The sequence below is a fragment of a genome, unplaced genomic scaffold, assembly GCF_019419815.1.
Source record: "Pyrus x bretschneideri cultivar Hongxiangsu unplaced genomic scaffold, Pyrus_bretschneideri_v1 Contig22, whole genome shotgun sequence".
In the NCBI taxonomy this organism is placed as follows: domain Eukaryota; kingdom Viridiplantae; phylum Streptophyta; class Magnoliopsida; order Rosales; family Rosaceae; genus Pyrus; species Pyrus x bretschneideri.
In genome coordinates this window covers 3,206,231-3,233,964 of record NW_025999524.1, presented here as the reverse complement: position 1 = coordinate 3,233,964, position 27,734 = coordinate 3,206,231, and the positions used below count along the sequence as shown (strand labels likewise).

Sequence of the window (27,734 nt, the reverse complement as noted above, 5' to 3'; positions counted from 1 at the left end):
GAAGCTACTACTTGAACTATTCTCAAATCAGTTCTACTCTGTACATGCACAGATTTTAAAAGTCATACATTCTCTGATACGACACTAACATATTATTCAGTACTCCTGTCCTGCATGTACATTCTCTTTGGTAGCATAATTTTCATTATTTCATATAGTTTTTTTAAGGGTAATACTTGTATATCTAAATATATCAAATAATTCAACCGCAAGTATTAGTAAATTTTTATTCCTGGCCGTGGAATTGGCGCTGCTAATGATTGTCGTATTACAAAATTTTAAACTCCAAGAAAAGTCGATCGTCTTGCTCATCGTAGTCGGCCCAGAGATGAACAATATATTGACTTTGTTTAAAGTATTGGTCTTTACCGTTAGCCTTCTGTTTGGTTTGGGTATAATATTATTTATAGGGAGAATTATCGGTTTCTGTTGGCCGGTTTTGATGATGAAAGAGTTTACTAATGGTAATAATTTAGAAGAACAAAATGGAAAATTATAGTAAACCAGCTAGCAGTTTTTTTTTTTTGGTCAAATGGTTGATTTTGTTAAATTAGTCACCGATGGAATTCAATCTCGTGCAGTGATGCAAGAGCTCAACTTCTTTTCACTACTGTAATAAATGGCCAATTGTAGCTAGTAGTCGTCTGAGGACTGACTGAATGAGAGTTGAACAGGAATTCGAAGTTGGAAAAACGTTATATATAAACTCCAACACAAATAATTATTAATAAGTAGGAAATTGACTCTCGTTAACAGTAATTAATTGAAAGGAAAAAATATATATCGAGAGAAAGAGTGGCATATTTGACACTCCAAATCGAACCAGTAGGCGAACGTATTGTGTTGGCAAAGGTAGCAGCTAATACTGGTCATATTGCAGCCATATATCTATTATTTTACAGTTACACTAACTTTTTGGTCGAATGGTGAGGTTTTCTTTGTGCTTACATCCAATGATTGATTGTAAACAAACTTATAGACCAATTCTATCGATTTCAAATCTCAGGAATCAAAATAAAGAGGTATGCAAATCTTAGAGACCATTTTTGCTAAAAAACCAATTTTTTCTTTTTTGAAACAAACAATATTATCTACACTAAATGAGAGGGGATAAGCTTAGCCTCATAATAGGCTAGCAATAATGTGGTTCAAATTTGTCTTTGGTGAGATTGGCATTTCGGTTGGAGTTTTTCTCTATCTTTAAATTTTGGAAACTTTAACGAAAAGCTCTGGTATTGTTCACTTTAACGAAAAACCACATTTTTACACTAAAAAGTCAATCGTGGTACTATTCACTTTACCCTTTATTTTGTCCTTATCGTTAAAACTCAAAAATTTCAAACCATTTTCATTAGTTTTCTTTTAAATTTTATTACGTGACATTCTTTTTAGGATTTGACATCTCATTTAGAAGGTCAACAAACAATAAATGAATGAATATGCAGATCACATGGCTTTTTTAAATTTTCTTAGCAATTTTCAAACTTAAGACATTTTTTTTAAGATTTGACATCTCATTTAGAAGGTCAACAAATAATAAATGAAAGAATATGCAGATCACATGGCTTTTTAAAATTTTCTTGGCAATTTTCAAACTTAAGACATTTCAGATTAAGTGACAACCAATAAGAATGTTAGCTATTTTCTTTAGTAAAAGAAACTAGTTTTAGAGAGGTACAATTCGGGTTTAATAGGTTGACCCTTTGCCTCTTATGGTTATAATAATTTGTACTTTCCTATAGGCCTGAGCTCGAAGTCATAAGTCGATGTTTGGTACAATTAAAAATATAGGTAAGTACCCCCCATAATGGTTGACCAGAGATAAAATTACCACTTACGGTCTGTAGATTGAGCCAATTTTGGGTCATTACCAATAGATTAGGGTACTTCAGACCAATTTCGATACGATAATTTCTTTTTATACAATAACATTGGAGGGTGAGATTCAAGCTAATTCTCGCCATTACCAATAGAATAGGGTACTTCGGATCAATTTTGATACGACAACTTCTTTTTATACAATAACATTGAAGGGTGGGGTTCAAGCTAAATCTCGCAATCAAATAGCAAAAATTGTATACCAAACTTGTCATTTATGCAAATCAATTTAAAATTTCTCACGTATAATAAAAATAAATATTATAAATTGTAGTACTAATATTATCCTTTTTTTTATTGTTTAAACATACATTTTTTTACAGACACAAGTTTAGCGAAGTTGACGAGATATGAGTTTAGCAAAAGTTTGGTCCGAACCCAAATTTTGGGTTGTGTGGTGGTGAAGAGGAGGAGAAGAGATTTGGTTTCTTCTGCCGATTTCATCCCTAAAATATAATAATTAAGCTGCAAACTATATAGTATAAAATTCTCTTATTTGTATGTTAACGTATAATAAATTTTGTTGGTCACTCGAAATGGCTGTTATATTTTATTAAACGTGCACTGCATATAGCAAGAAAAGAACTAAAACTAGACGAATTCAAATAAAGTAATTAAGCAAGAAAAAAACAAAAACAAAAAAATAAAAACAAAATAAAAAACAAAAGGAAAAAAAAAGAAACAAAATTTTTTTTTTAAAAAGTTAAAAACTAAAGTAGGTGAGGATCGGTATGAATTCTAATCCCCAAATTGATTCCTTGTAATCATGTAAGTTTTGTCGACGGTTTATCCGATGGAGTCGGCAACCGTTGTTTTGTGTTATTTATTTATTTATTTTTCTTTTTTTAAGAAATATAAAATGCATAGCAATTAAACAAAACCATGAACAAGCCGAATGTCTAAATTCATAAACAAAACTATGAAGCAAGCCAGCTAAACGTATCAAATAGCGAAATCCTAGAACCCAATAAATCAAAAAATTGCGGGAAAATGAAGAAATTAACTCTAGATTTCCAATTTACAAACATGAGATTTCTATTTTAAGGGGATTAGTTAGTTGTTTTGTCGCGACAATCCACTATTCATATGATTTACACGTGTCAGAAGTCGAAATCAGAACATGTTGTGTGACAAATAAAATCACTTATTGGTCACAGAAAGGAGCTTTGTTGTCTATTAGCACTTATATCCGGTGAGTCGGCCCCTGTTGTTTTATAATTTTTCTTTAGTTGCAATTGACAGTATATCCGATGAGTGATTTTCTCTTCCCCTGTTGGGCATTTTTTCATGTCATATTTGGGCATATCTTGGTTGTAGTCCGTGGCCTCTACGATAACTATTCCTTCGTAATTTGGTCTTACAATGCATATTTAACAAAGTAAACGTCATGAACTATCATGTTTTAATCACTACATTATGAGTAATACTAAGTAAACCAAATTTTTTAGAACAATACTAGGGAGACTAAATTTTTTAAACCAAATTTACAAACTAAATGATATGATTATAGATGATTGGATTATTAATTAATTGTCGATTAACGTGCTTGTTTCTTATTGATGACACATTAGTTGGTTTGCTATTTTTCTTGAACTTCCTATTGAACTGATGTATAATCTGATCCGCAAACTATATACACCGATGCGAACTTTCGTCACACAAAACAAAGTGGTAGGGTGTCCTCCATGACATCCAAAACGTTTTAATATGTACAATTGGTAACCATATACTACTATACATCAAGCGCAAGATTAAGGACAGGCGATTTTAATCTTTGCGGTTAAGTCGGTGTAGAATTACTTTAACTCCATGTTGTGGTCTAACTGTAAGAAAATGAAAGGGCGAGTGGACGTAGGTAGGGGAAAGTGTGATGGAGTAGCGCTGTAGAATCATCGAGAGAGCAATCTTTACCTCAATAGTCGCAAAGTTGAATCCGACACACGTCCTAGGTCCCATTCCGAAGGGTAAGAATGCGACAATGTTGTCCTTGGTAGCTTTAGCAACCCCTTCTGAGAATCTCTCCGGTTTGAAAATGTCCACGTCTTGTCCCCAATACTGAGCATCATGATGAAACGCTAGATTTGGGATTTGCAGTTCGACATTAGCAGGAACAATGAGCCTTCCCAGTCTAACTTCCCTCTCGGCTCTCCTTTCGAAAGAAAGAACCGGAGGATATAGCCTCAGAGATTCATTGATGATCATACTCATCTGCATGCAACAAATTCAATACTTAAAACGTGTTTGATATCTGTTCACGTCAGTAGAAAGTACTTGAAAAACATTTCCCTCACTCAGCAACTGTTAATGTCGTGCAATAATAATAAGGTGCGACAACGGTTGGGTCCAAAGATTTTTTTCTTCTTTAAAATGGTGCTTTAAGTGGTTTTACTCTGAAAGGAAGTTGTAAAGGGATTATATTCACAGGATTTCAGAATTAAAACAAAGAAATTAATTTATTGACTTTCTTACTGTTTTAAGTTTGGCGATGCCATCGGGATTTGGAGTTTGTTTACCAAATAATTGCAGGACCTCCTGTCTTGCTTCATCTTGCCAATCTGTATGAAGAGCCAGAAGAAAAACTGTCCAAGCAAGCAAACTATTTGTGGTTTCTTGTCCAGCAAAGTAAAACGTCTTGCACTCGTCGACCAAATCGTCCACCGAGATCCTCTGTTTCTCATTGGTATCATGATGTGCCTTCAAAAGTAGTCCAAGAAAATCGCTCCCGAACCCGTCTTCTTCTCCATTCACTGCTTTCTGTTCTCGTTTCTTAATAACTTTCATTATGTTGTCGCGAATTCCTTTCTCGAGCTTTGCTGATTCAACCTCATCTCTTGTTTTAATGAACTTACTGAAGTGTTTAATGAAAGAATAAACATGAGAAGTGACAACAAATGCGTAACCCTCCAAGAATATTGTGGATAGTTATGATCATCACAAAGTTACCTGATACCAGGAAACCTGGGTTTGAGAGCATTTTTGAATGTTAAAAACGATAACTTCATCAACATCTCGAAAATGTTCTTCCCTTCCAAGTAGCTGCTGCCAAACGCGGTTCTGGAAATCACCTCTGACGTGAAAAACCGAAATTCGTCATACACTTCAATCTCTTTGCCTTCATGATTTTTCAAGCGCTGCATCATCGTCTCACCGCTTGCTATCATTGCTGGAATCATGCCCTGATCAAACAATACAAAGCATACAACTGAAGGATTTTACTTTTACTGCTTGGAAGAAATTATCAAAAAATAGTAAGAACTAGTACTTACTTTTAAGCTCTCCCCATGGAAGGCATGGTTGGCCAGCTTCCGCAATTTTGCCCATTTTTCACCTGAGGATCTCGTGAGCCCGTTTCCTAAAAGCCTTTTAACATAACCTCGAGTCTCCGTTTTTTGAAAAGCTCCGTCTTTGTTAGTCAGTATCTCTCTGCACAACTCAGCTTCCGTAATAACCAACTGCGCTTTTGAACCATGCCATTGAAGATAATTCTTACCTGTTTCCATATATTACCAAAATTTATTGTCCAACTCTGTCCCGAATTAAAAACCATATATAATGAAGAAGAGTTTCGTAAATACCATATATCTTTGTCCACGATTGAATATGGGGTTGAACATGAGAAAATATATCATGTGACAAACTCTTCGGCCTGGTCATAGCTTCCATTTTCATTTCCGAGATTTGTTTCGTGTTTCCGTGGACAAGTCTGTAGGACGGGCCTTTGATCCCCTGCGTAGCCATCAACTTCTGTATGCGTGTCGGCGTCCACCATAGTTTGTGCATAACTTTGATCACAGCTACGAAAGCGAACAGAATCAGCTGCAGACACAGATATCTTGGTAAAGCGACTACCAAGTCTCCGAACCAACTCGCCATTTTTTTCGTGCTGTTCTTGATCTCTCTCTCCTTGGCTCTAGCTCTTAGCCGACTCTATGTTTTACAAGTTTTCTGCTCGTTGATGTCGATAAATACGAATTTGGATACATGTTGCCACCGTTGACAAGACATCTCTTTGCTTCTAGTTGTTCACGTTCAATGTTTCTGCTACAGTGAAAGGGACTATTATATATATAACGTATTATTTCTACAAATGCCGTCACTGCTCACGGTGAATTTATTAAAAACTTAAGCAGGCATTGTCTATAAACTAATAAACTATAAGCTAATAAAACCCAGAAAAGACCTATAAACTAATAAAAAGCTCAGAAAAGAGAAAAACGTGAAGTATCTGTAAACTAATAAAAATTTAGGAAAACTGACAAAAAAAAATTTAACAACTTTAAATTTCGAAAATAAGAATAAAATAAAAAGTAAAATAAATAGAATCAGGATTAATTTTTCAACATAAAATGTGAGTTTTGGATAAAAAAACGTTACCAAAAACTTTTTCTTAAAAATTTTGAACAAAAAGTTCTAGGGAACTGAGAAGATGACAGTATCAGAAAATTTTCAGATATTTTCTTGCTGTCTGACGGTACCTTTTCAGTTATCGAGGCCCACTGTTTCGAAGTCACAGAATTTTTTAATAAAAAATAAAGCGGACCACATGTCAGTCTATTATTAGCTCGGTATTCCAGGTCAGCTGGGTACCCGGTCCTCTGAAAAATTTCTCGTGTGCATGCAATGTATTCACAAAAGTATAACCAATCATAAAGTTTGGGACGGGAGGGCGGCCGTGACAGCTAAGTTATGTGTTGGCTAGGTTAATTAATAAAGATTAATCCCCTATCGGAGAACATATTTGTTCCCTTACTTTATGCTTCACCGTGTTTTTATTGTACAAACATTATAATTAAAATTGTTTATTTTATTTATCATTGTTTAAAGATTATATTTGTATAAAAGATAATAATAGGGAGACTCAAATTTGAAATCAAATTTGTAACCAAATGATATATCATCAATATAAAATAAGCACGTTAATTAACACTTAAGTAATAATTCAATCATCAACATCCACATCATTATGTTTACAAAATTTGATCTCCTTAGCGTAATCATGCAGAAAATCATTTGCTTTGGAAATCGTTTAGTTATTCATGTGTGTCAAATCAATCAATGATTTTGATAACAAGTAAAATCATCATGATGAACTGTCTATTTGTTTGATGCATATGAATAGCTAAACGATCTTTAAATTGAATTATTTTTTATGTATATATAATCTTTAAATAATGATAAAAAAATAAATTGTTTCAATTATAATGTTCACATTGTAAAAATATATTAATTACAAGAGGAGAAACAAGTAGGTTTCCTCATATAAGGACCACAAGAAATATTTTAGGTAAACTTTCCTTTAATTATTGCATATTTTAGGGAATCCAGTGACCACACCACACAAGAAATGGAAGATGTATGATTGAGAGCAAGACTTAATGCGAGTCAATTTTAATTTGAATGTACACATGCTACGCATGCTAAGTCTCTATCATATCAATAATATTCGTTGAGATTGACAAAAGCTTTTCCTAAACAATATGCAATTTTTTGTTTTCGGGAGATTGACCTTTTCTTTTGCAAATGTATTACTGGAATTGGATCCTCCGGACCTTAATGTTTGGAGCCCAAGAATCAAATCATCTGGACCGTTAATTGGTGTGTAAAAGAAATCAGAGCCTTTGGTTTTATATGATGGACCAGGAAAATGAGTTAATGGGGACCGTTAGATTAAATTTGTGCGACTCAGATGAATTGATTCCTAGGTTTCGGACACTAAGATCCGGAACGGATCTAATTCCTGTATTACCCACCATTTTGTATATTTTTATCTATGATTTGATCGTCAATTTATGCGCGCTTGATAAGATATGTTTGTATTTGAAGAAATTTATTTAAGGTCCAGCAAGGTAAAACGTCTTGCACTCGTCGACCAAATCGTCCACGGAATCCTCTGTTTCTCATTATTATCATGACGTGCCTTCAAAAGTGGAATGAGGATCGTTTCCAGATCTTCTTTGTAAATATTTCGGACGTCAAAATTTTTTTAATTATATTCATTCATCGTATATTGTGCATTTAATTTTCGTCAAGTAATATTTGTATTCAATTTTAAATAAAAAAATTAAAATAATTTATAATCGCATGATGTAAGATGAATGAACACAATTAAAGAATCTTCGAGATCCCTGTAGAGAGGTTCCGAAAAGAACCCTTATAGAGAGGATCCTATTGGTCAAAAGTGATCCAAGAAAATCACTCTTGAACTTGTCTTCTTCTCCATTCACTACTTTCTGTTCTGTTTCTTGATAACTTTCATTACTTTAGAACCTGCAACATAAGCCACAAAATAAAAAAAAATAAAAAAATCCAAAAGAATTAGGTACAAAAAAAAAATCACATATCAAGAAGGGGTAATAAACATGTAGATCGCCTATCTCAAGAAATATGAATACAGAAAATGAATAATCTTTCTAGGAGGAGCGGCATGCCAAATTGTTAACTACATTGTGAAAGATGAAAAATTGATACATTCTACCGAAGAAGAAGATGATAGAGAGAGAAACAAAAGAGATTGTAGAGGAAAATGAAAGCTATTGAATTGATTAAACTTTCTGATATAATAGTTCTAGCTATATATACGCACCCTTAACAACCTAACAAACTTCTAACAAAGCTAACAACTCAATACATCAAATGATGCCATCTGTCCATTGCATCCAACATATCGGATCATACGCATGTCAAATAAGTGAAGATGAGATAAATCCTAATTTGACTAATTTGACAATAACTGCATTCCCTTTTCGAAATGCATGCTAGCAACGGAAAACCAAGAGCTGCAACCAGGAAATATAGTTTTTCCAACGAATCTAGAGTGATCATGTAGGAGGAAAAGAACCAGAAACAAAATAAGATATCATACTAAAAATGTCGCTTTCAAACCATAAATTTTGTCAACTCAGCCAACTCGACAGTAAAGATGATCGCTCTACACTTTCTCTTTGCTTCTAATTGTTCACGTGCAATGTGTCTGCTACAATGAAAGGGACTATTATATTATAATCTATATATTTATGCATATGCTGTCACGAGAGAGGATTCTCGCCAAATCATTTTTGTGAGGATCCTGAGAATTCTTCAATTATACATATTTATTATACATCGTGCGATCAATTTTTGTCAAATATTATTTGTATTTAATTTTAAATAAATAAATTTACAATGATTTCTGACCACACAATATACAATAAACGAATATGATTAAATCCTCACTCAGCCGTCACTGCCCATGAGGACTTACTAAAACCTTTTGTCTGCTTTTAACAGTATGACGTTTATATACCCATTTCTATATGTATAGCTATACTATATATAAGTATATATGTACGTACATATCCATTGGTAAAGGGGTTCGATTCCAATTTATAACTACATACATATGGACCACTAAATAGATCTGAATCATAAAGTTTGGGACGGGACGGCGGCCCTGAAAGCTAAGTTCTGTGTTGGCAAGGTGAATTAAATCAAGAATAATGCTTGTGTCCTCTTTACCAGAGAAGATACTTGTTCTTTTACTTTATAATTAACGTGATCAGATAAATATTATAATTGAAATCATTTTATTTATTTATTATTATCCAAAGATTATATTTGTAAAAAATTATTAATTTTATTTGGAGATCATTTAGATCTATGCGTGTTAAACTTATTGACGGTTTTGGTAACAAGTAACATGCTCATGATGAACCATTCATTTGTTTGATACATATGAATAGCTAAACGCTCTTCAAATTGAATGATTTTTTGCTCATATATAATCTTTAGATGATAAAGAGAATGAATGACTTTAATTATTATGTTCGTACGATGAAATGTTTATCATAAGTGAAGAAATAAGTAGGTTTCTATAAGAGTAACACAAGAAATATTTTAGGTAAACTTTCATTTAATTATTCCATAGTTTATAGATAACCAAGTGACTACACAACACAAGAAATGGAAGATGTATGATTGAGAGCAACAATCAATATAGTCAATTTTAATTTGAATGTACACATGCTAAGTCTCTATCATATCAATAGTGTTCGTGGATATTTGACAGATGCATTTCTTCAAACATCTGCATCTGTTTTTTTTTTTTTTTGGGATTGACTTTTTCTTATACAAATTTTATTACCTACCATTCTCTGACATTTTCATCCACGATTTGACGGTCAAATATTTATGTGCGAACTCAATAAGATACGCTACATCTGAAGAAATTTATTTATGGGGAAATCTTTTCTGCCCACCAAGTGCGAACATTGTCGATAATCCTGGTGTTTACAGTTCACAATGAGTGAAGAATTACTTCAACTCCGTGTTGTGGACGAACTGTAATATATACCGCACGGGTGAGTGGACATAACCCGGGGAAAGGGTGAAGGAGTAGCGCTGTAGAATCATCGACAAAGCAATCTTTGCTTCTGTGGTTGCGTAGTCCATTCCCACACAATTTCGCGGTCCCAATCCGAAGGGTAAGAATGCAGCTATGTTGTTCTTAGTGGCCTTGGCAATCCCTTCAGAGAACCGCTCTGGCTTGAAAAGGTGTGAGTCTTGTCCCCAGAGTTGAGGCTCCTGGTAAATTGCTAGACTTGGGATGAACAGTTCAACTTTGGCCGGAACAATGAGATTTCCGAGTCTAACTTCCCTTCCAACTTTCCTTGCAATCGAAACAATGGGAGGATATAAACTTAGAGACTCATTGATGATCATACTCATCTGCATGCATCAAAATGGAAACGAAAGTTAGTCAACAAATTAAATCAGTACTCCAAACTAAAGTAAGTTGAGGTTTCACAATAAAACCAATTAGTAATATGAAAAGTAATCTAATTACATTCACACTCTCAACACGCCCCCTCACTTGTAATGAATTTTTAAACCTAATGTGGGCAACACAAATCGGGTGATGTGGAACACGTGTGGCCGCTGGGCTTTACACATGAGACAACCTGCTCTGGTACCATGAAAAAAATTGAGGTTAGACCACAAAACCAATTGGCATTATGAGAGGAGTAGCTTAAAGTACTTGCAAACACATGAAAAGTCACTTCTTTTCTTGATGTAAGATTCATACTCCCAAAACAAACTTAACTGAACATTTTTGTCACTTAGACAAGCAATAAATTGTGTGACTGCTTACTGTTTTCAGTTTGGCAAGTCCATCGGCATTCGGAGTTTGTTTGCCAAATAATTGCAGAACCTCCTTTCGTGCTTCAAACTGCCAATCCGTATGGAAAGCCAGAAGAAAGACAGTCCAAGCCAGCAAAGTATTAGTGGTTTCTTGTCCAGCAAAATAAAATGTCTTGCATTCATCAACCAAATCTTCAACCGAAATCCTTTGCTTATAATTGGCATCATGGCGAGCCTTTACAAGTAATCCAAGAAAATCACTCCCAAAGCGGTCTTCTCCTCCACTTGTTGCAATCTTTTCTCTTTTCTTAACAATTTCTAATATGCTATCTCGTATTCCTTTCTCGATCTTCTTTGATTCGACCTCATCGCTGGTTTTAAAAACCTTGCTGCATTATAAAATGAAACATTAAACTCGAGAAGGATACATAATCTTCCTAAATGCTGAATTTAGTTAAAGGGAAAATACCTGATGCCAGGAAACCTGAGTTTGAAATTATGTTTAAATATAAGAAAAATAACTTCATCAACATCTCGAAAACATTCTTCCCTTCTAAGTAGCTGCTACCAAATGCTGTCCTCGAAACAACTTCTGAAGTCAACAACCTACATTCCTCAAACACTTCGATTTCTTTTCCTTCATGATCTTTCCACCTTTCTAGCATTGTCTCAACACTAGTTGTCATCGTTGGAATCATACTCTAGTAAAAACAACACCATATTGCAAAATTATATAATTCGATTTGAATTTATGCTTTTTCTTAGTACTGTTTGCAAGAATTACCAAGTCTGCATAACTTACTCTTAAGCTATCTGCATGGAAGGCATGGTTGGCGAGCTTTTGCAGTTTCCCCCATTTTTCACCTTCAGTTGATGCAAGGCCATCTCCCAATAATTTCTTTACATAAGGTGGAGGCTCCCTTTTCGGATAAGCTCGCTCTCTGTTATTTAGTATCTCTTTGCACAACTCAGGTTCCCCAATAACTAGTTGAGCTTGGGTACCATACCACTGCAGAAAGTTCCCCCCCGTCATAGAAAAAAGAAATTGCCAAATTATTTCTTTCAAACTACGGTTAATTATAAACTAAACTAGGCAAGAGTTTATTACCAAATATCTTGGTCCAGGAGTGAATATGAGGTTGAACTGTGGACAGTATGTCATGAGATAAATTCAAGGGCCTTCCCATTGCTTCGTTTTTCATGCTCGCGATTTCTTTGGTGCTTCGGTGGACAAGCCTGTAAGAAGGGCCTTTGATTCCCTGCAAAGCGAGCGAATTTTGAAGTGCGATTTTTGGAGTCCACCATAGTTTGTGAAAGATCTTGATGAGAGCTAAGAGAATGAACAAACACAGAAGGCTCGAAAGAGTGATCACCGGATCTCCAAACCAACTCATTTCCTTACTGTTTTTCTCTTTTGCTATGCCTCTGAACCTACTGATCGTTCCCTCCCCAAGTGAAATTTCCCTGCTCCTTATTTATAATTTGATTAATTGGATACTTTTGGTAAACGATTGTGACACATTCAAGATGCAACTTCCGTTTCTAGCTGTCTTCTGACCCTAAAAATTATTATTTGGTGGGGAAGAAAGGAGATCGGCTAATTTGTTAAATATAAATACTCCATGATTGTTCACACTGCAATTTTGGTTGGTCAGCAGAATAAAATTGATAACAGACAAAAGACAAATGATAGTGTACAAACAAGGCGCTAAAGTACAAGATCAGAGAGAGCTTCACCAAGCCAGCATGGCTACCAAACAAATGCCTTATCATTTATGGGCTTATTTGAAAAGTGCTTTTAAAATGACTAATTCATCCATCAACTAGGTTGAGAGAGGCGTTAATGTCGAAGACATGATATGGTATCTTTGGTCTTTTCAACAATTGAATATAGATTGAAGTCCCCAACGAAAGTTCCAGTTCACCAACAAACACAATAAGAGTTCCAAGAAAACAGAACGCACAAGATCATCCTTATAATCTCAAGAAATCAAGAAAAACAATCAAAATTCAATCCCAGTAACATTATTCTTACAATCTCAAGGTCCCTAATTGGAACTTCTCTTTATATCTATTTCACTCAAGACGAATGCAAAAAAGGCATTTAACACTCAACCAATCTGCATGTCAGTTTCTCATATCAAATTTCTGTACAATCAGGAATTTAACTAGAGATTCTCTCCTGCAACCAAAACATAGAATTAGTGACATCACTCGTCCAATAAATGCTTGTCATATAGTGTCTTTTGTTACACGAGAGTTTTTCTCCAACTTACACAACTCTTTGGACGTTCAATATGACAAAATATTATGATGCTAATATACAAACCAACCCCAACTCTCACTCATATTTTTGATTCTTTACTATCAACTAATTTCTCTATATACTTAGAGAGTAGTATTATCTTGGTCCAGACAGCTCCATTGCTTGTGCAAGCAATGAAGAGTCATCGGTAAGATCAGAGTACCGTTCCGAGGAGGAAAACTCATTGGTTCTGCACCTATTCGATTCAGCTCTCTGAGAAGCCTCCCATTTCTCCGCGAGTCCATCTCCTTCAAGCATTCGAACCACTTCAGACATCTTTGGTCTCTGGCTAGGAAGATTTTGAGTGCACAAGAGAGCTACTTGAATCATTTCTTCGACCTCTATTGGATCATAGTCATTTTTCAGTTCCTTGCCAACCAGCACATCAAACTTCTTTTCCTGTTGGATTTTCTTCACCTGGAGGAAAAATTTTGAGTTAGGTAACATACGGAATCATTTATTTTTGTGAAAAAAATGCAGGGAAAACATCTTTGCTTGGCTCACCCAGTCAAGTATTGCCCCTTTCTGGTTTGCTGCTTTCCCAAACTCAAGAGCTCTTTGTCCAGATATTAGTTCAAGTATGAGGATACCAAACCCGAAAACATCAGTCTTCTCAGAGGACTGGCCTGTTGAGAGGTACTCCGGGGCAATGTGCCCCACGGTGCCCCTAACAGCGGTTGTAATGTGTGAATCATGGTGATCCAACAGCTTTGCCAACCCAAAATCTCCAACAACAGCCTCGCAGTAATCATCTAGTAGAATATTCGCAGCCTTCACATCGCGGTGAATGATCTTGGGGTCACACTGCTCATGCAAGTACAATAGTCCCCTTCCAGCACCCAATGCAATCCTTTTCCTTGTACTCCAATCCAGGGGTGGCTTGGCTGCGATGTTGGAAGTAAATTATGAAAGTTAATCTTAATTTAAACTCAATCAGGTATGACAGCGTAATAATTTCAGAATGGAGGAAAGGTTTGTTACCTTTGAGACGCGAAGCAACACTTCCGTTAGCCATGTAAGGATAAACCAAAAGCCTCTCTTTGGCTGTCATGCAAAAACCATAAAGCCGGAGGAGGTTCCTGTGCACGGCAAGGCTGATCATCTCGAGTTCGGTTTGAAATTGGATTTCCCCACCTATGGTATTCGTGTCCTTGAGCCTTTTGACTGCTATTACTGTACCATCACGGAGATATCCTTTGTAGACATTCCCGAAACCACCCTTACCAACCAAGTTTTTGCTGCTGAAGTTGTGTGTTGCTGCTTGAAGTTCTCTGAAGTGAAACGACCTCAAGTTTCCAAGGCAAACTTCTTCGTGACGTTGTTCTGAAATTTATAATTCGTGTCAGTAAGGACAGCTTGTTTCACTTTATTTGATTATATCAGTTACTTTTATATACTAACCGGTAACATCTAAGAATATTTGCTTGTTGTGTTTCTGCCTCCACCAAAGAAGGAAACCAAAACCAAGAATTAGAAGGCAGATGCAGCCAAGGCTCGAGGCAAATGCTAAGGCGATTTTGTGGCTCCTAGGTCTCCCGGCGGCTTGAGAATCTAGACACGTTAAGAAAAACAAATTATGGTTTCTACAGAAAGTTTTTGAATCACGAAGATAAGAGAAGAACATGAAAAAAGTAGATTTTGAATTTCAAAAATTTTATTTTATTTGGTCAAAAAAGTCATTTGCACGAAGTTGTTGAATCATGAAGATAATAATTTGCAGGAGAACAACATGAACACAGCAGATTTTGAAATTCAAAAACATTAATATTGGCACCTCACAAATTGTTGAATGCACCCCATATAAAAAATTAGTATTAAGGAAATGTTCATGATAAACCATTTCACATCCAAAAACTAAAACGCCAACTAAACTGACAGAAACAAGCAGTAAGTATGATTACTTGTTGAATTATTCAAGGGCAAAGATAGCGGCGGTCGTGTCGTGCCGGAGCAGTCTTGCTCCTTTCCTGTGGCACATATCAGAGGGTTTGCCACAACGCTGTCAATTCAGAAACTAATTACATGAGTTTTAGCTTTATATCTTCTGTTTTCAACTTCTCAAAAACCAAAAACTTGGAAGGAGGAAAAAAAGCAACATTGAAATAACTCACTTGAATGTTTTAGCGGGAAACCTTGGGACCGGACCACTCAAATTATTATAAGACATGTCCCTAAACGATTACAGAAAATCCAAAGAAACCTTATTCAGATCATATTTCAACAGGATTAATAGAAAATATCAAAAGTATGAAGTTGGGAGAGAATTACAGAAATGCCAGCCGGGTCATATCAGCAAATGATGAAGGAATTGCCCCAGAGAGAGTGTTATTGTTTAGCCGCCTGCTTGCAACACAAATTCCAAACTATGTGACTAATGTTTTGTTTTTTGAGACACGTTTGATAACTATTTCGTGACAATAATTTGAATTTTGGAAAAATAAGAGATTCTGAGGTCAACTCACAGGTATTGTAGGCTTTTCAGGTGTGATAGAGTGCTGGGAATTTCTCCATTGAACAAGTTGCTGGAGAGATCAAGTGTTTGAAGCTTTTGGAGCCTCCCGAGCTCGGCGGGGATCGATCCTGTTATATGATTATCCTGAAATGTACTGCAAAACACCTCATTTAATTAGTAAAACATGATTACCATTTTGTATTACTTCAATAATTATTGGTCACTCAATACTCACACAAGCTGGAGATTTGTCAAGTTTCCAATGCTTGGTGACAAAGTGCCTGATAAATTCTGGCTTGGAGTTCCCCTGTACAAAAACAATTTCTACAGCTTAAATTTTTATTCTTTTTTTATTAAAAAAATATTGCATGGTGCATTTTTCAAATTTCCCTATTCAATTAGTATTTTTGGTGGTTTTTGAGCAATACTACTTACAGGCCAATGACTAAGCCATCAGGAGAACAAGTAACCATGTTCCAGATGCAGGGATCAACAGAAGTTCCATCCCAATTTCGAAGAACGCCGCGAGGATCCTTGAGAGCTTCTCTAATGCTCACCAATGCTTGCACTGCAAAAAATTGTTTGAAAATATTAAGAGACTACTCTGTGTCATGGTTTCTCAATATGGCTAAGCAAACATAATTAAAACTATGACACCATAGACTAAAGTAGTTTAAAATATCGTTATGTCCTTGGTTACCTTCATAGTTAACACCCTTTGGAGAAAGCAAACCAGTTGCAGAAGTCCAAAAGCAGAAAAAAGCCACAAAGCACAAGGCTTTACCTTCCGTCCTAATTTCCATTGATTTGAATCTCCAAAAACAACCAAAACCCAATAGGAAGAAGCAAAAATGGAGCTGGAAAAAGCAGTGTGAAAACTTGCACAAAACCAAAATCTCGAAGTTGGGTTTTTAGCTTTCTATCCAAAAAACTTGAAAGTTTCAAGCTTTTGTTTTGTTTGCAAGGTGTATGATGATTTTGTCTCAGAGGAAAAACCAGAGAATTGCACTCACTCACTTACTCAGAACGTACTGACAGGCCCAAGAGCCAAGAAAGAAGCAGGGTTTTGTTTGGCTTGAAAAAGCACTTAAAGGAGAAGAAGCATGCCTGGCCTGCTGCCACTGACTCAGTAAAGAAAAAAGTTAAAGGGCAGAGAGAGCGGAGTGAGAGAAGGAGTATATAAAATGTAAAAGCAACTCACTCACTAGATAATTGCAAAAGATGATTGCAAAAGAAAATTCCTTCAACCATGTATTGGGTTAAAGAACAGCTACATGCATTTTTATATATTTATTAGTTATTCCTTGATTATAATATGTAAAGCAAGTGAATTATTACCTGTTAAGCACTGTAAAAGTTATAGTTAAGACACCTTAATCAAAAAATAACACTCACTATGGTCAGCTTTGAGAGAGAGAGAGAGAGAGGGGGGGGGGGGGGAGAGAGAGCGAGAGAGAAAGAGGGAAAATCTGGATAGCACTTGGCTCTGATAATCTGCTGAGCTTCCAAAGTGGCTGCCTGGGAATCAAACATTCCATTAAGTTGGCCATTTATTGATTCTCAAATTCGATCTGATATTTTTCCAATGAATTATACTATAGAAGAAATTCGAGCGTGTAGTGAAGAAATTCCAAACTTCTACATTTAGTGGATATCATTTTTCAACTGATTGTTTTTAGTTTTTAAGTTTTCAATTTTACCAAAATGAAACCAAATTGTTTATTGTGAAAAAGACTAACATCAAATCAAATTTTGGCTTTTTAGTTTTTATCAATAAACGATCAAATTTGTAAGTTATATGTGACAATACTTGAATCCAAACCAATAAAAATTCTATAAAATCATATTTAATAGGTTTTTATGATGCCAAACTTCATTATGAAAATATGAATCCATTAATCAACCAATTATCAAATTATTCGTAATATTAAAATCGGTTGCTCACACATGTCGACTGATATTAACGGATGCATATAAAACTTCCGTCAATAAATTAGAAATGTAAAATTCTTCCAACAAGAAAATCTCACTCCTCACAAAGTTTTGATTGTGCAAAGATCATATAGATCATATAGATGAGATCGTTTGATACTTACCACGCTGGGCTCTGTCTCCTCATTCAACAGATATCCCTCCAAATAAACAATCAAAAGCACCAACTTTTAAAAGCAAAAGCTGCTTTTTCTTTTTCTCTCTACTAAAAATAAAAACTATGCAATATTTATGGGTCCGCATATCTGCTGAGATAATGCCAACTGATGAAGAATCAACGGTCCTGGTCGGGTTACCAAACACTGGTTTACCTGTGCCTGCACTGCACCAGAATGGCCACTGCTACAGCATATCTTACACGGTGTTCATGGCTGCACGTGCAATGTGGACCCCCGGATTGCACGTTGACTTGATGTTCAAATGTTTCTTTGGACTAAATGCCTGTTGCTTTCATGATTGTCAATCTTGAGATTCTCTAGTAAGACTGATCCAACGGTTATCATTTGCGTTCAAACATAAAAGATTATTAAGATTGGAACAGCACCTAATAAAGGTGTTTACAACTTGACAAAGCAATTAACTAAACATCAAGAGGTTTCATTTCTAGAGTGCTGAAAACACAATTTAACACATCATGTGTTATAATATAAGTGATTGAATTTTTTTTTCAAATATCTTATTATTTGTATTATAACGCTTTGGTGGACACACTAAAAATTCTATTCTCAACATCGTTAGACTAGTACATTAATCTTTTCGAGTTATGGGTTATTTTTTCATAATAGTACGTTACGAAAGAAAGCTTCACTATGGTACATTATCACTTCAAGCATAGCACTACCATTGTTTGCATTTTATCCCTACGAGGACTCTAAAGCACTGATGAATACTCAATTTTTACTTAAATCATATCTTAATAATTATTAAGATAGTAAATATTACGACCATTTGATGATGGTGAGCAAAAATACGTCATATTTATAGATAATAAAGAAGTAGATCTCAAACAATTATAACTCTACAGTCGAAGTTTTGTGCTCGAATTCATCGTTCTAACCGTTAATATGCAATGCATGGCTCTTGAATTTCTCTAATGAAAAAATAAAGGAAATATATTGCATGGCAATGATGAATGATAAAATGGCAATGTTTCTATCAAGTAGGGATCCTAATACGACCTGTCGTCCGTGGCCCCTTCATGTCCACTGACAGGCGCGCACTTATCTCCCTCGTGATTGGAACATGCCGACCAGTACGCTACAATAAGCTTCACTGATGAATTAAGATCACACAACTACTTGCTTGCACCTTAGACACAGAGGTATGGTATCTATATATGTTCCTGTTAGTTAGGTGATCTCCTATATTATATATCTTTCTTTGGCCCCATACCCAGTTCATGTTTGTCGTTGATCTGAAATTGTCGAACTCACTTTTATCAATGGTTGACAATTACACATGAATGTACGATTGTAAACTTAACACAACTTGAATTTTTAATCACTTCGTTTCCATCATTTTCCACCTATAATTCAGTCACTTTCATCAATGGTCGACAGACGCACATAAACGATTGTCCCTAACACAACTATAAGTTTTCAATCACCTCACTCCAAACCCTTTCCCACCATTTACTCCACCTTCCCTGATTAGCAGAATCATGTCGAATTAACAAATGAAGGAGAGCTTCCCATCAAGGTCATGGTCCTCTCTGGAGCCAAAAAGGGAGTCAAACAAATGAGTTTAAAGAGATCGTTGACCACAAACCCTAATCAAGACATGCAGCACTACTAAAAGAAGCCCTCTCTCCCCAAATCAGTAAGAAATTATTGTTCTTTTTTACCACTTGACTAAGCTGGCTTGGGTTGTTCAAGTGCATGGCCACTGTTTTTTGAAAAATTTATACCAAAAGCCACATGCATTTGATTATGTTCTCGGTTCTATATCTCAAAAAAAGGACAATTATGAACTGGTAGAGAAGACTCCCTAACCCTACATTGTGTCATCTACCCCACTCCCTCTCTTCCATCTCTCTATAAAACCCTAGTGTAAGAAAATAGCACTTTGCTTGTTTCTGAATGTATTCCCCACCCACTAGGGTATTGTACCTAATTTAAAGAAATCTGTATATGATGTTACTGTCCATCTTGTTCCACCACCATGTATATGATTCTCTCACGAGGGGCCAATCTTCCTTTTCATCTATGTAGGTACCTTCATCTATTATCTAAAAGTCATTTATGGGGAAGATTCGAATTCGGTACAAGAAAAAAGCACACTATCTTGGCCAACTAGTTTAATTAACCAATCTGTAATGTAAAATAAGTTTTACCTAAACTGATTAATAGTATTTACCTTTATACTCGATGTATTGTGTTTGAATATTCTTCTTAATATTGCTTGTATAAGGAAAAAATGAATGAAAATTATAATTTTGTGGATTTTAAGCGCTTCAAAATGGATGCCACAGATTGATTGCCAATTTCAATCTTTTGTTGAATCCCACTTTTTTTTTTTTTTTTTTTTTTGGGAAACTGGAATAACATTTCCAGGGCAAAGATGCCACAACAGTACAAGGAAGCCTACACCGAAGCAAGCAACAGCAGACCAACAAAAAAATAAAGCAACAAAGGGGGTTAAAAAGTGAAGATGCTAGAACCGAGTTTGAGCATCGCCCCCTCCCTTGCCATAAAAGATTAAGGGGGACAAGGCAATCCATCCTTATTTAAAACAAAAACCAATGAAGATGGAGGTCAATTGACCCAAGTGACATTACACATCTCCGTATTACTACGCGATACTAACTTGTTCGCTGCCAATTTGACCGATCTTGGGACCCAAGACCAGCAACCGCCCTGGAAAGAGTTCCCTAGCCTCAAAACTTTTGCCAAGGTAGGAAATGCTTCCCATTGGTGATGGCAACCATGGAATAAGCTCCTTTACAAATGGTGCCATCTAAAGCTTAGGATATCCCATACACGCCATAAACCAGCTCTTCTTTCCTTTAGTAGTGCAGAGAAGACCAAATAAATCTCTCTACATTCTTTATACCACCCAAAAAAAGGGTGGTAAAAATTGAAAGTTTCTTTGTATATTTTGAAAGGATTATGGTACTGCTATTTATATAGTTCACTTTTTTATTTCTTTTTAATTAATTTCACACAAAATTTGTTTGAACTAATTAATTGGACTTCGACCTATATATTTTTGAGACGATCGTTACTAGCATATGGGCTACTGTCGCTAACAAAACCTAACACCTTACTTAACGTAGTCCAAACAATTAACAATACTATAAAGATATTACTATTCGATTCAATCAGTGACTAGCTGAAGAAACGAATGCAGTATGTGATTTGCACAAGTAGATCGAATCTTGGCCTCTCAAAATAAGATGACAAAGTAGAGGCTCCCTCTTTGCTAGCCATCCAATCTGTCTGGTTCACAAAGTAGAGGATCTCAAAATAAAGATAATGCTGTGCGTATGATCCACTTATTCTCAATAATTTGGTTTTGATGTAACACGTTTGAGGACTAATTAAATTAAAAATAAAAATTAGACAATACTGTAGCTACTAAAAACCAACCCAACAAATATTTACCCTTAAGAAAACGTTAAAATTAACTAAAGGTTAAATCACTTTTTTGCGAAGGGATAAAATGCATCAACCTTGCTTAGCTGGCCTCCATAACTCACAAACAAGCCAAAAGCCAACAACGTATCTATATATTTGACAAAAACAAACAATTATCCATTCATGCAAAACAAAACAACGTCGTCGTCTTTGGATGTGTTGTTTTGGAAATGGCTGACTACCAGTACATAATAACCAATCAGATATATATAGTAGAGTAGGAGAGATCTTTCAGTTTGTCTGGCGCATGGTCCGGTAAGTTATGTGTAATAATACAATTGATAAAAAATGTCAAAAAGAAAAATTATAACTAGTTGTATTAGGATAGTTAGTGTATTCGACGGTGTTCTCGACATGCTAAAAGATTTCTCGAAGAGTAGGAGTATATATGGTATTAATACTACCAGCAGCAGCTTTGATTTGTAAAATTGGGTTGGAAGCAACCCAAATTATGTTGTCTTTAAGAATAGCTGCGACCGAGGAAGTGAGTTCATTGTCACACACATCAGTCCCACGAACATTTACATCTCTCAAAACTAAAAATAGTATGTAAATGTGATTTTTTGTAAATTAAAATAATATAAAGATTGGGATTTATTCCAGACTAGCTAGTTGGTTCTAGAATTAGTCATTAACCAAGTTCCCAACTAGGTTCTACAACAGCTAAACAAACTTTAGATTGAGAAAGTTTTTTAGTTTGACAATCACACAATTAAGTGATGTTGGTAATTTATATGTTATAATATTAGTGGATAACATAGTTAACATACCATGAATATAAAATATAGTATTAGTATAAATAAATTCAAATATTACAATATAAAATAATTGATCAAACTACGTGGCGGTGTGGTGTAATAGTAACTAAAAAAAACCTTAGCTCTTAAGAGCAACTCCACTCTTGAAAAATGAGCTGGCCTAAAGTCCATTTAATCCACCCAAATGAATAGTAATTGGCCAAATACATTTTCACCACTAAAACTAAATAGCCTAGTCCATTTTATTAAAATATTTATTTTATTTTATTATAAAATAATAAAAAATTACTATTTTATTTTTAATTTCTGACATTTTCTTTATTTATAAAAAAAATATCATTAATTTATGACATTTTATCTATTTTATTATATTTTATTGAAGTTTTTTGGCCGAAAAATCTGGATCGTTGATATGAAAATCGAACAGTCCAAATTGTGACATGTCACTAGCCGTTGGGTTTGAATTTCAAATTTGTTTTACCGTTGGAAATCCAACGGCTGAAGACAAGTCACATGGCCATATCCCGCACCCCTTTAGTGCGCAGGAGGCCCACCGTCTGTATCATTGTCAGGAACGTGCGCCTGACGCAAAAAAAAAAATAAAATTGTGGCCTTTTGCTGACGTCATGACGACTTTAGAATGATGCCAGATAGACCGGTTTCTCTCTCAGTTCATTTACAATGAATATTGAACGGATGAAAATAGTTAAGAAGAGGTGACTTATGATTATGTCACATGTCCATGTCTATCAAAAATCTTATTTAGATTTTTAAGTAGACTTTGGTTGCTCTCTTCATGTCAATGGGTAACGGCAACCCAATGCTCACACAAGAAAACTTCTTCGGCGGTCGATCATGCGGTTCCAGCTTTGATTCTACCCTTCAACAGGAGATGTCAATTTTTTAAAGCACAAACAAAATAGGAAATAAGAAAGTAGAAAATGAGAGATTGTATAGAGTTTTGGTGTGGGAAAAGGAAAATGAATTAGTATTTATAGAAAAAGTTTACAAACCGTGGAAATTTTCTTTTATTTGATTTTTTTTCTTATTTTTCTGATTTTTTTCTTAAATTTTTAGATTTTCAAAAGTACTTGTTACAAAAAATAATAAGAACCGTTGGATTAAAGAAGAATCTAAAATGGATGTATGAGGTTTGGCCATGTGCTAAGTAACCGCTGCGGCGGGCCCCAGACAACATAATTGATCATGCCACTCTTTTAGTTGGTCGTGTGTAGAGCACGCGCCTGATGCAAAAAATGATTAAAAGGACTTGCTGATGTTAGTCTAACATCAGTGCCAAGGATTTGGGCTTTGGTCTCAAAATCGACATGGCACCAGCCATAGCTAATGAGCCTCGGCGACCCAAAAATGAAAGGAGGTGTGTTTTTTGTTGGATTTGAGATCTAATCATATCAATTTTTAACATGGACAGAATTCGTAGACGTGCTCTTAAAGATCCTTAATAGATCCAATGGGAAGCTTTCACAGAAATCTTAGAATGGTTCAAATGTCCCGTTGGGTCTAGGGCCTCCGGTCTTCTATTCACAAAATTTAAAAATAAAGTCAGGCATTCAACAGGGCAACTAGAACCCTAAACCATTGGTTGAGCGTGGCGTCTCTACTAAACCTTAAAACCCTAAGCTCTAAATTATGATTAATTACAAGTTACTGCTATCCCCATACAGCTCATACTAACTGAACTAATAAAACCGGAAAAGACTTCACATACGCCGCGCCCCCATGGAGGATGCTAGAAACATTCTTTAGCGAGGTGACCTTAATCTCTAGTTACGATTTTTTTTTATTTTTGTGATAGTAAAATATCTTCTATAATTTCATCGCATTTCTTTCTTCTCACATTTCATGAAGTCAATTTGAAGGCATTTTTTCATAATGATCGCTTATTACTATATGTATTATTTGAAAATTTCAACTGATCAATAGAAGGAGCATGAATAATATGGCATATATGTTCTCGGGCCCTTGGGTAAGCGTCGTGATTTTTACTTTGCACAAAACTTAAGTGGAGGCAGCTACTCTCAGTGAGCCTTAGCTACATCGGTCCTTGTACGTCCTTGCAAGGGATTCTACCGTAACATCCTGGACCAATGATACAAACTCTGGAAAACTGCGAAAACCCTAGACTCCAACATTCATGCAGGCTTCAATGTTGAGGAAGATAAAAAAAGGCAACAGAAAAAAAAACTAACGTCTGTAAATAAATTGTAATAAACATCAGGTCTGATCCACAGAATCAATCTAAGAATGCAAAGACAACAACAAATTAAGCATCCTGAATACAACAGGCATAGCGAACTAGGCTTTTGTGTGCCGCATCACGTGAAACGACACTCGAACATGAATGGAAACACTAATCGAAGACAAATTTCAGACATTCTACGGTTACCATTATCAGGCCGTTGCTGACAGGTAATTTATTCATAAATCGGAAAAACGACGACCGTCCTAAGCTTCACGATTGCATTCAATAATCTTCTTCCTCTTCTTCCTCTCTCCAGCAGCCCTTGAGAGTTGATCGAGGAGAACTGCAGCGCTCCGTCTTCAGGAACCTATGGTAGACAATGGCTCCACCCAGTCCAAGCTCTTCGTGGCTGCTCTCTTCGCGACAGTATCCCTTCAAATCCACGGAACAATGTTGCTGGAGTGACTTGCTAGCAACATTGGAGTGCACAGCTATGGAGAACTCTTTCGGTTGGAAACAAACCAATACCCTCTCAACCAACTGGTTCAGGTTTACATCTTTCAGATCATATCCAGCGGTTTCAAAACTCGCATAACTGAAGCCATCTTCTGGTGTGACGTGAATGGTCGAAATTGCAGCTCCTTCGATGGAGTTCATGGAATAACCACACGGGTCAAACTCGAAATCGCAAATGTCCGAATCTGGAAGGATCTTTCGGATACCAGATTCGGTTGTCATCGCTGTGGATGAGCTCGATTGGGTTTTGTAGAATACAGAAGCCTTTCCCCTGTCCAAACCAGTCATGCACATTTCGAGTGTGTACACAGGTTCGACCAAGCTTGCTGATTCAGCAGTCGCAGAATACACATGCCATTTCTGAGGTCCGTCTGACCTGCCCATCACGTACGCCCTGCTTCCTGACCCAAGCTTCCCGAAGTAGCTGTCAAGGACCGAAACTTCTTCTGAGAAGCTACGATGAGGGTATGTCTGTGCTCCTGGAAAAATGAAACTCCCACGAGTGTACTTCACAGATCTCACAGCAAGGGAAATGGTTTCAGCCAACTGAAGGACAGTCGGGATCACACGGAGCAACTTGGTTGTGCCACAAGTTTTGATGATCATCTTGTATGGATGAATAAAGAGGCTTGACTCAGAAAGAACATACGAGTCAACATCGTCATTCGACAATGACGAGACGATAGTGCACTCAGCTTGGTCAAGAAATTCATCTATCTGAGCTTTGGACAGAGACCGAAGACCCCTTCCTTCAGGGTCGAGAAAGATACTCGGCTCGAAAAATGTTATTTCTAGCCTCTTTTCATAACCTTCAAATCCAATAGCAGATCCCTCCATGGCCATACTGACTAACACGAGCGCTTACAGTTGCAAGAAGATCACAGAATCCAAAGCAGATTGCAGTTGCAAAGAGATGACAGTCGCAAAAGAGAGAAGAGAGGAAGATGTCGACTGAAGAAAACGGAAATAAACACCTAGGAAAGCAATAAAACTGATGAACCACGCCTCGTGGTTAAAAATCCAATTTAGGAATATCAGGATGGTTTGCGAGCGCACTGCACAAACATAGAAGCAGAAAGTTAGCATTTTTCATGTACAATTTAACCAGCTAGAAGGAATTCATACCCCAACTCTACAGCACAATAGCATACATAACAATACTAGTGAACCAACACTTACGTTGGAGTAGGCAGCCGATCTGAACTTCTTGATTCCACCGTTGGGTCGGATGTCTTCGATGCTGTAGCCGAGAGGTGCTTCGTAGAATAAGGATGATTTACTAATACTACTACTACTACTACTAGACTTTTTACCACCTTTGGACTCCATTAAATCATTCAGTTCTTCCTGTTCATATCAAACCAATAAAGATATCAGTAACCAGATACAAAAGCACAAAAATTTCTTAACGTCAAAGCACGCAGAGCATGAAATCTATATCTTAAAGCTCAGAATCGAATTATTCTTGCCATAAACATACCACATTAGCCAAAAATTATAAAACTTATACTTTTAGCAATTATAAACTATAAATTAGACAGCAATAAAGGGGCAAAATCTGGTAAAATTATTGTTTTCTTTACAAAATCATCATCATCATGAACAAATTTAACCCTATAATTACAGGCTTAATTCAACATATAATTATATACATATACAGATTATCAAAGCTTCGTCATTTTCCATTCAAACAACATATTCTAATCATCAAAACATAATTTAATGTAAAAAGCAACAAATTCAGAGAAAAAACAACGATTTCACTTACAAATATCCGAAATTGTTAGGCACTCCGGACGATAGCTACCAACCTTCACGGAAACCCTAAGATTCGGGAATCGACACCGGAATTGAACGAGCCGGCGGACGGCGAGGTAATTGAGATCTCAAATCGATTTGGTACCGGATTGGAACGAAAACCCTAGGGATTTTGATTGCTGCTTTTGCTTAATCGGCCGTTTTGTTTTTCTGAAAACTAGATAGGTGTGGGGCTTATTTATAGGTGACGTGAGAGGGCTTCGACGATATGCCCACTGCGTGATAGTGGAAAGACGATACTAGCCCTACCTTGTAGAGGCTGCTGTGATAGGCTGGCGAGGAGGTTTCGTGGAAACCGCTGGGCCTTTGAAGGAGAAAAACCGATTCACGGTCATGCGTTATCCACTCTTATTTATGGCTTTTTAAACGTCATAAAACAAATAGAAAAATTCTCTCTTTATTATTTTGAAGTTCCGTCAAAATTGTGGTTTGATTTTTAATTGAATGATACTTTCGTTAGTTTAGTCGTCAATTTTTCTGTTAACGTGTCAGGATTTTTGCTAATTAATATGATTTCTTTAGTTTTTTCATCTCACTTTTGTATCTAAAGCATAACGCGATACTTAAATAAACGATAATTGTACAAAAACGTGACATTGTAAGAATAGAAAAGTGGTTTGCAAAAATAATTTCTCTTACAAAATTATAACATTGTAAGTTATATCTAGGGAAGGCTTGTGCAAAGAGTCCAATACAACAATTTCTTTTAAAATTAATTTTTGGTGGCTCAAATCTGTCGTTATGTTGTTTTTTTAAGGTTGTATTAATTGTTAATTTCATCAAGGTGCATAGAATTCTACATTAAATTTGACCGTGAATACTTTTTAGTCTTTTATTATCTTGAACCGGTTAGGACCCAAAAAAAAAAAATATCTCTGAACCGGCAAAAGTTGAGGATTTTGGGAATCAAGTTTGAATAGACGAAAAAGGACAAAAGACAGAGGGAGAATCAGATTCGCGTGGGAAGGCTCAATGTCCAGTAGCCAGATTTAGATTTGTAGGGGTACTTTTGTCACGACCGGATTTGTCTGTGGTGTGGACTGATTTGAACGGAGCCTCA

The 27,734-nt window shown here is 35.9% G+C and overlaps 3 protein-coding genes and 1 pseudogene across 3 annotated transcripts; all 4 read right to left on the bottom strand.

The window, feature by feature from the left end:
* Positions 1 to 3,491: 3,491 nt before the first annotated feature.
* LOC125477526 (cytochrome P450 CYP749A22-like) lies at positions 3,492 to 5,945 on the bottom strand. The gene is made up of 5 exons (XM_048584700.1): positions 5,454 to 5,945; positions 5,145 to 5,368; positions 4,822 to 5,054; positions 4,348 to 4,726; positions 3,492 to 4,086 (listed from the first exon to the last, which is right to left on the bottom strand). The coding sequence occupies exons 1-5, from the start codon at positions 5,749 to 5,751 to the stop codon at positions 3,646 to 3,648; spliced, it is 1,575 nt and encodes a 524-aa protein (XP_048440657.1). The 5' UTR covers positions 5,752 to 5,945; the 3' UTR covers positions 3,492 to 3,645.
* Positions 5,946 to 9,893: 3,948 nt separating this feature from the next.
* Positions 9,894 to 12,581, bottom strand: LOC125477582 (annotated as a pseudogene).
* Positions 12,582 to 13,191: 610 nt separating this feature from the next.
* On the bottom strand, positions 13,192 to 17,380 carry LOC103947320 (protein NSP-INTERACTING KINASE 2-like). Its single transcript, XM_009358220.3, has 11 exons — positions 16,453 to 17,380; positions 16,188 to 16,320; positions 15,988 to 16,059; positions 15,763 to 15,906; positions 15,569 to 15,640; positions 15,412 to 15,471; positions 15,202 to 15,299; positions 14,702 to 14,851; positions 14,282 to 14,623; positions 13,805 to 14,184; positions 13,192 to 13,717 (listed from the first exon to the last, which is right to left on the bottom strand). The coding sequence occupies exons 1-11, from the start codon at positions 16,553 to 16,555 to the stop codon at positions 13,397 to 13,399; spliced, it is 1,875 nt and encodes a 624-aa protein (XP_009356495.2). The 5' UTR covers positions 16,556 to 17,380; the 3' UTR covers positions 13,192 to 13,396.
* Positions 17,381 to 24,332: 6,952 nt separating this feature from the next.
* LOC125477666 (S-adenosylmethionine decarboxylase proenzyme-like) lies at positions 24,333 to 26,794 on the bottom strand. The gene is made up of 3 exons (XM_048585056.1): positions 26,625 to 26,794; positions 26,036 to 26,203; positions 24,333 to 25,911 (listed from the first exon to the last, which is right to left on the bottom strand). The coding sequence occupies exon 3, from the start codon at positions 25,697 to 25,699 to the stop codon at positions 24,623 to 24,625; it is 1,077 nt and encodes a 358-aa protein (XP_048441013.1). The 5' UTR covers positions 25,700 to 25,911; positions 26,036 to 26,203; positions 26,625 to 26,794; the 3' UTR covers positions 24,333 to 24,622.
* Between the last annotated feature and the right edge of the window lie 940 nt (positions 26,795 to 27,734).

Bases quoted from the DNA above. Each gene is read 5' to 3' on its own strand.
- LOC125477526 (XM_048584700.1), bottom strand. From the start codon at position 5,751: ATGGCGAGTTGGTTCGGAGACTTGGTAGTCGCTTTACCAAGATATCTG. The intron at 5,369-5,453 runs GTATTTACGAAA...ATATGGAAACAG, and splicing joins ATCGTGGACAAAGATATATG to GTAAGAATTATCTTCAATGG. The intron at 5,055-5,144 runs GTAAGTACTAGT...TTGTTTGATCAG, and splicing joins TCCATGGGGAGAGCTTAAAA to GGCATGATTCCAGCAATGAT.
- LOC103947320 (XM_009358220.3), bottom strand. From the start codon at position 16,555: ATGGAAATTAGGACGGAAGGTAAAGCCTTGTGCTTTGTGGCTTTTTTC. The intron at 16,060-16,187 runs GTAAGTAGTATT...GTTTTTGTACAG, and splicing joins GATGGCTTAGTCATTGGCCT to GGGAACTCCAAGCCAGAATT. The intron at 15,472-15,568 runs GTAATTCTCTCC...GTAATCGTTTAG, and splicing joins ATGACCCGGCTGGCATTTCT to GGACATGTCTTATAATAATT.
- LOC125477666 (XM_048585056.1), bottom strand. From the start codon at position 25,699: ATGGCCATGGAGGGATCTGCTATTGGATTTGAAGGTTATGAAAAGAGG.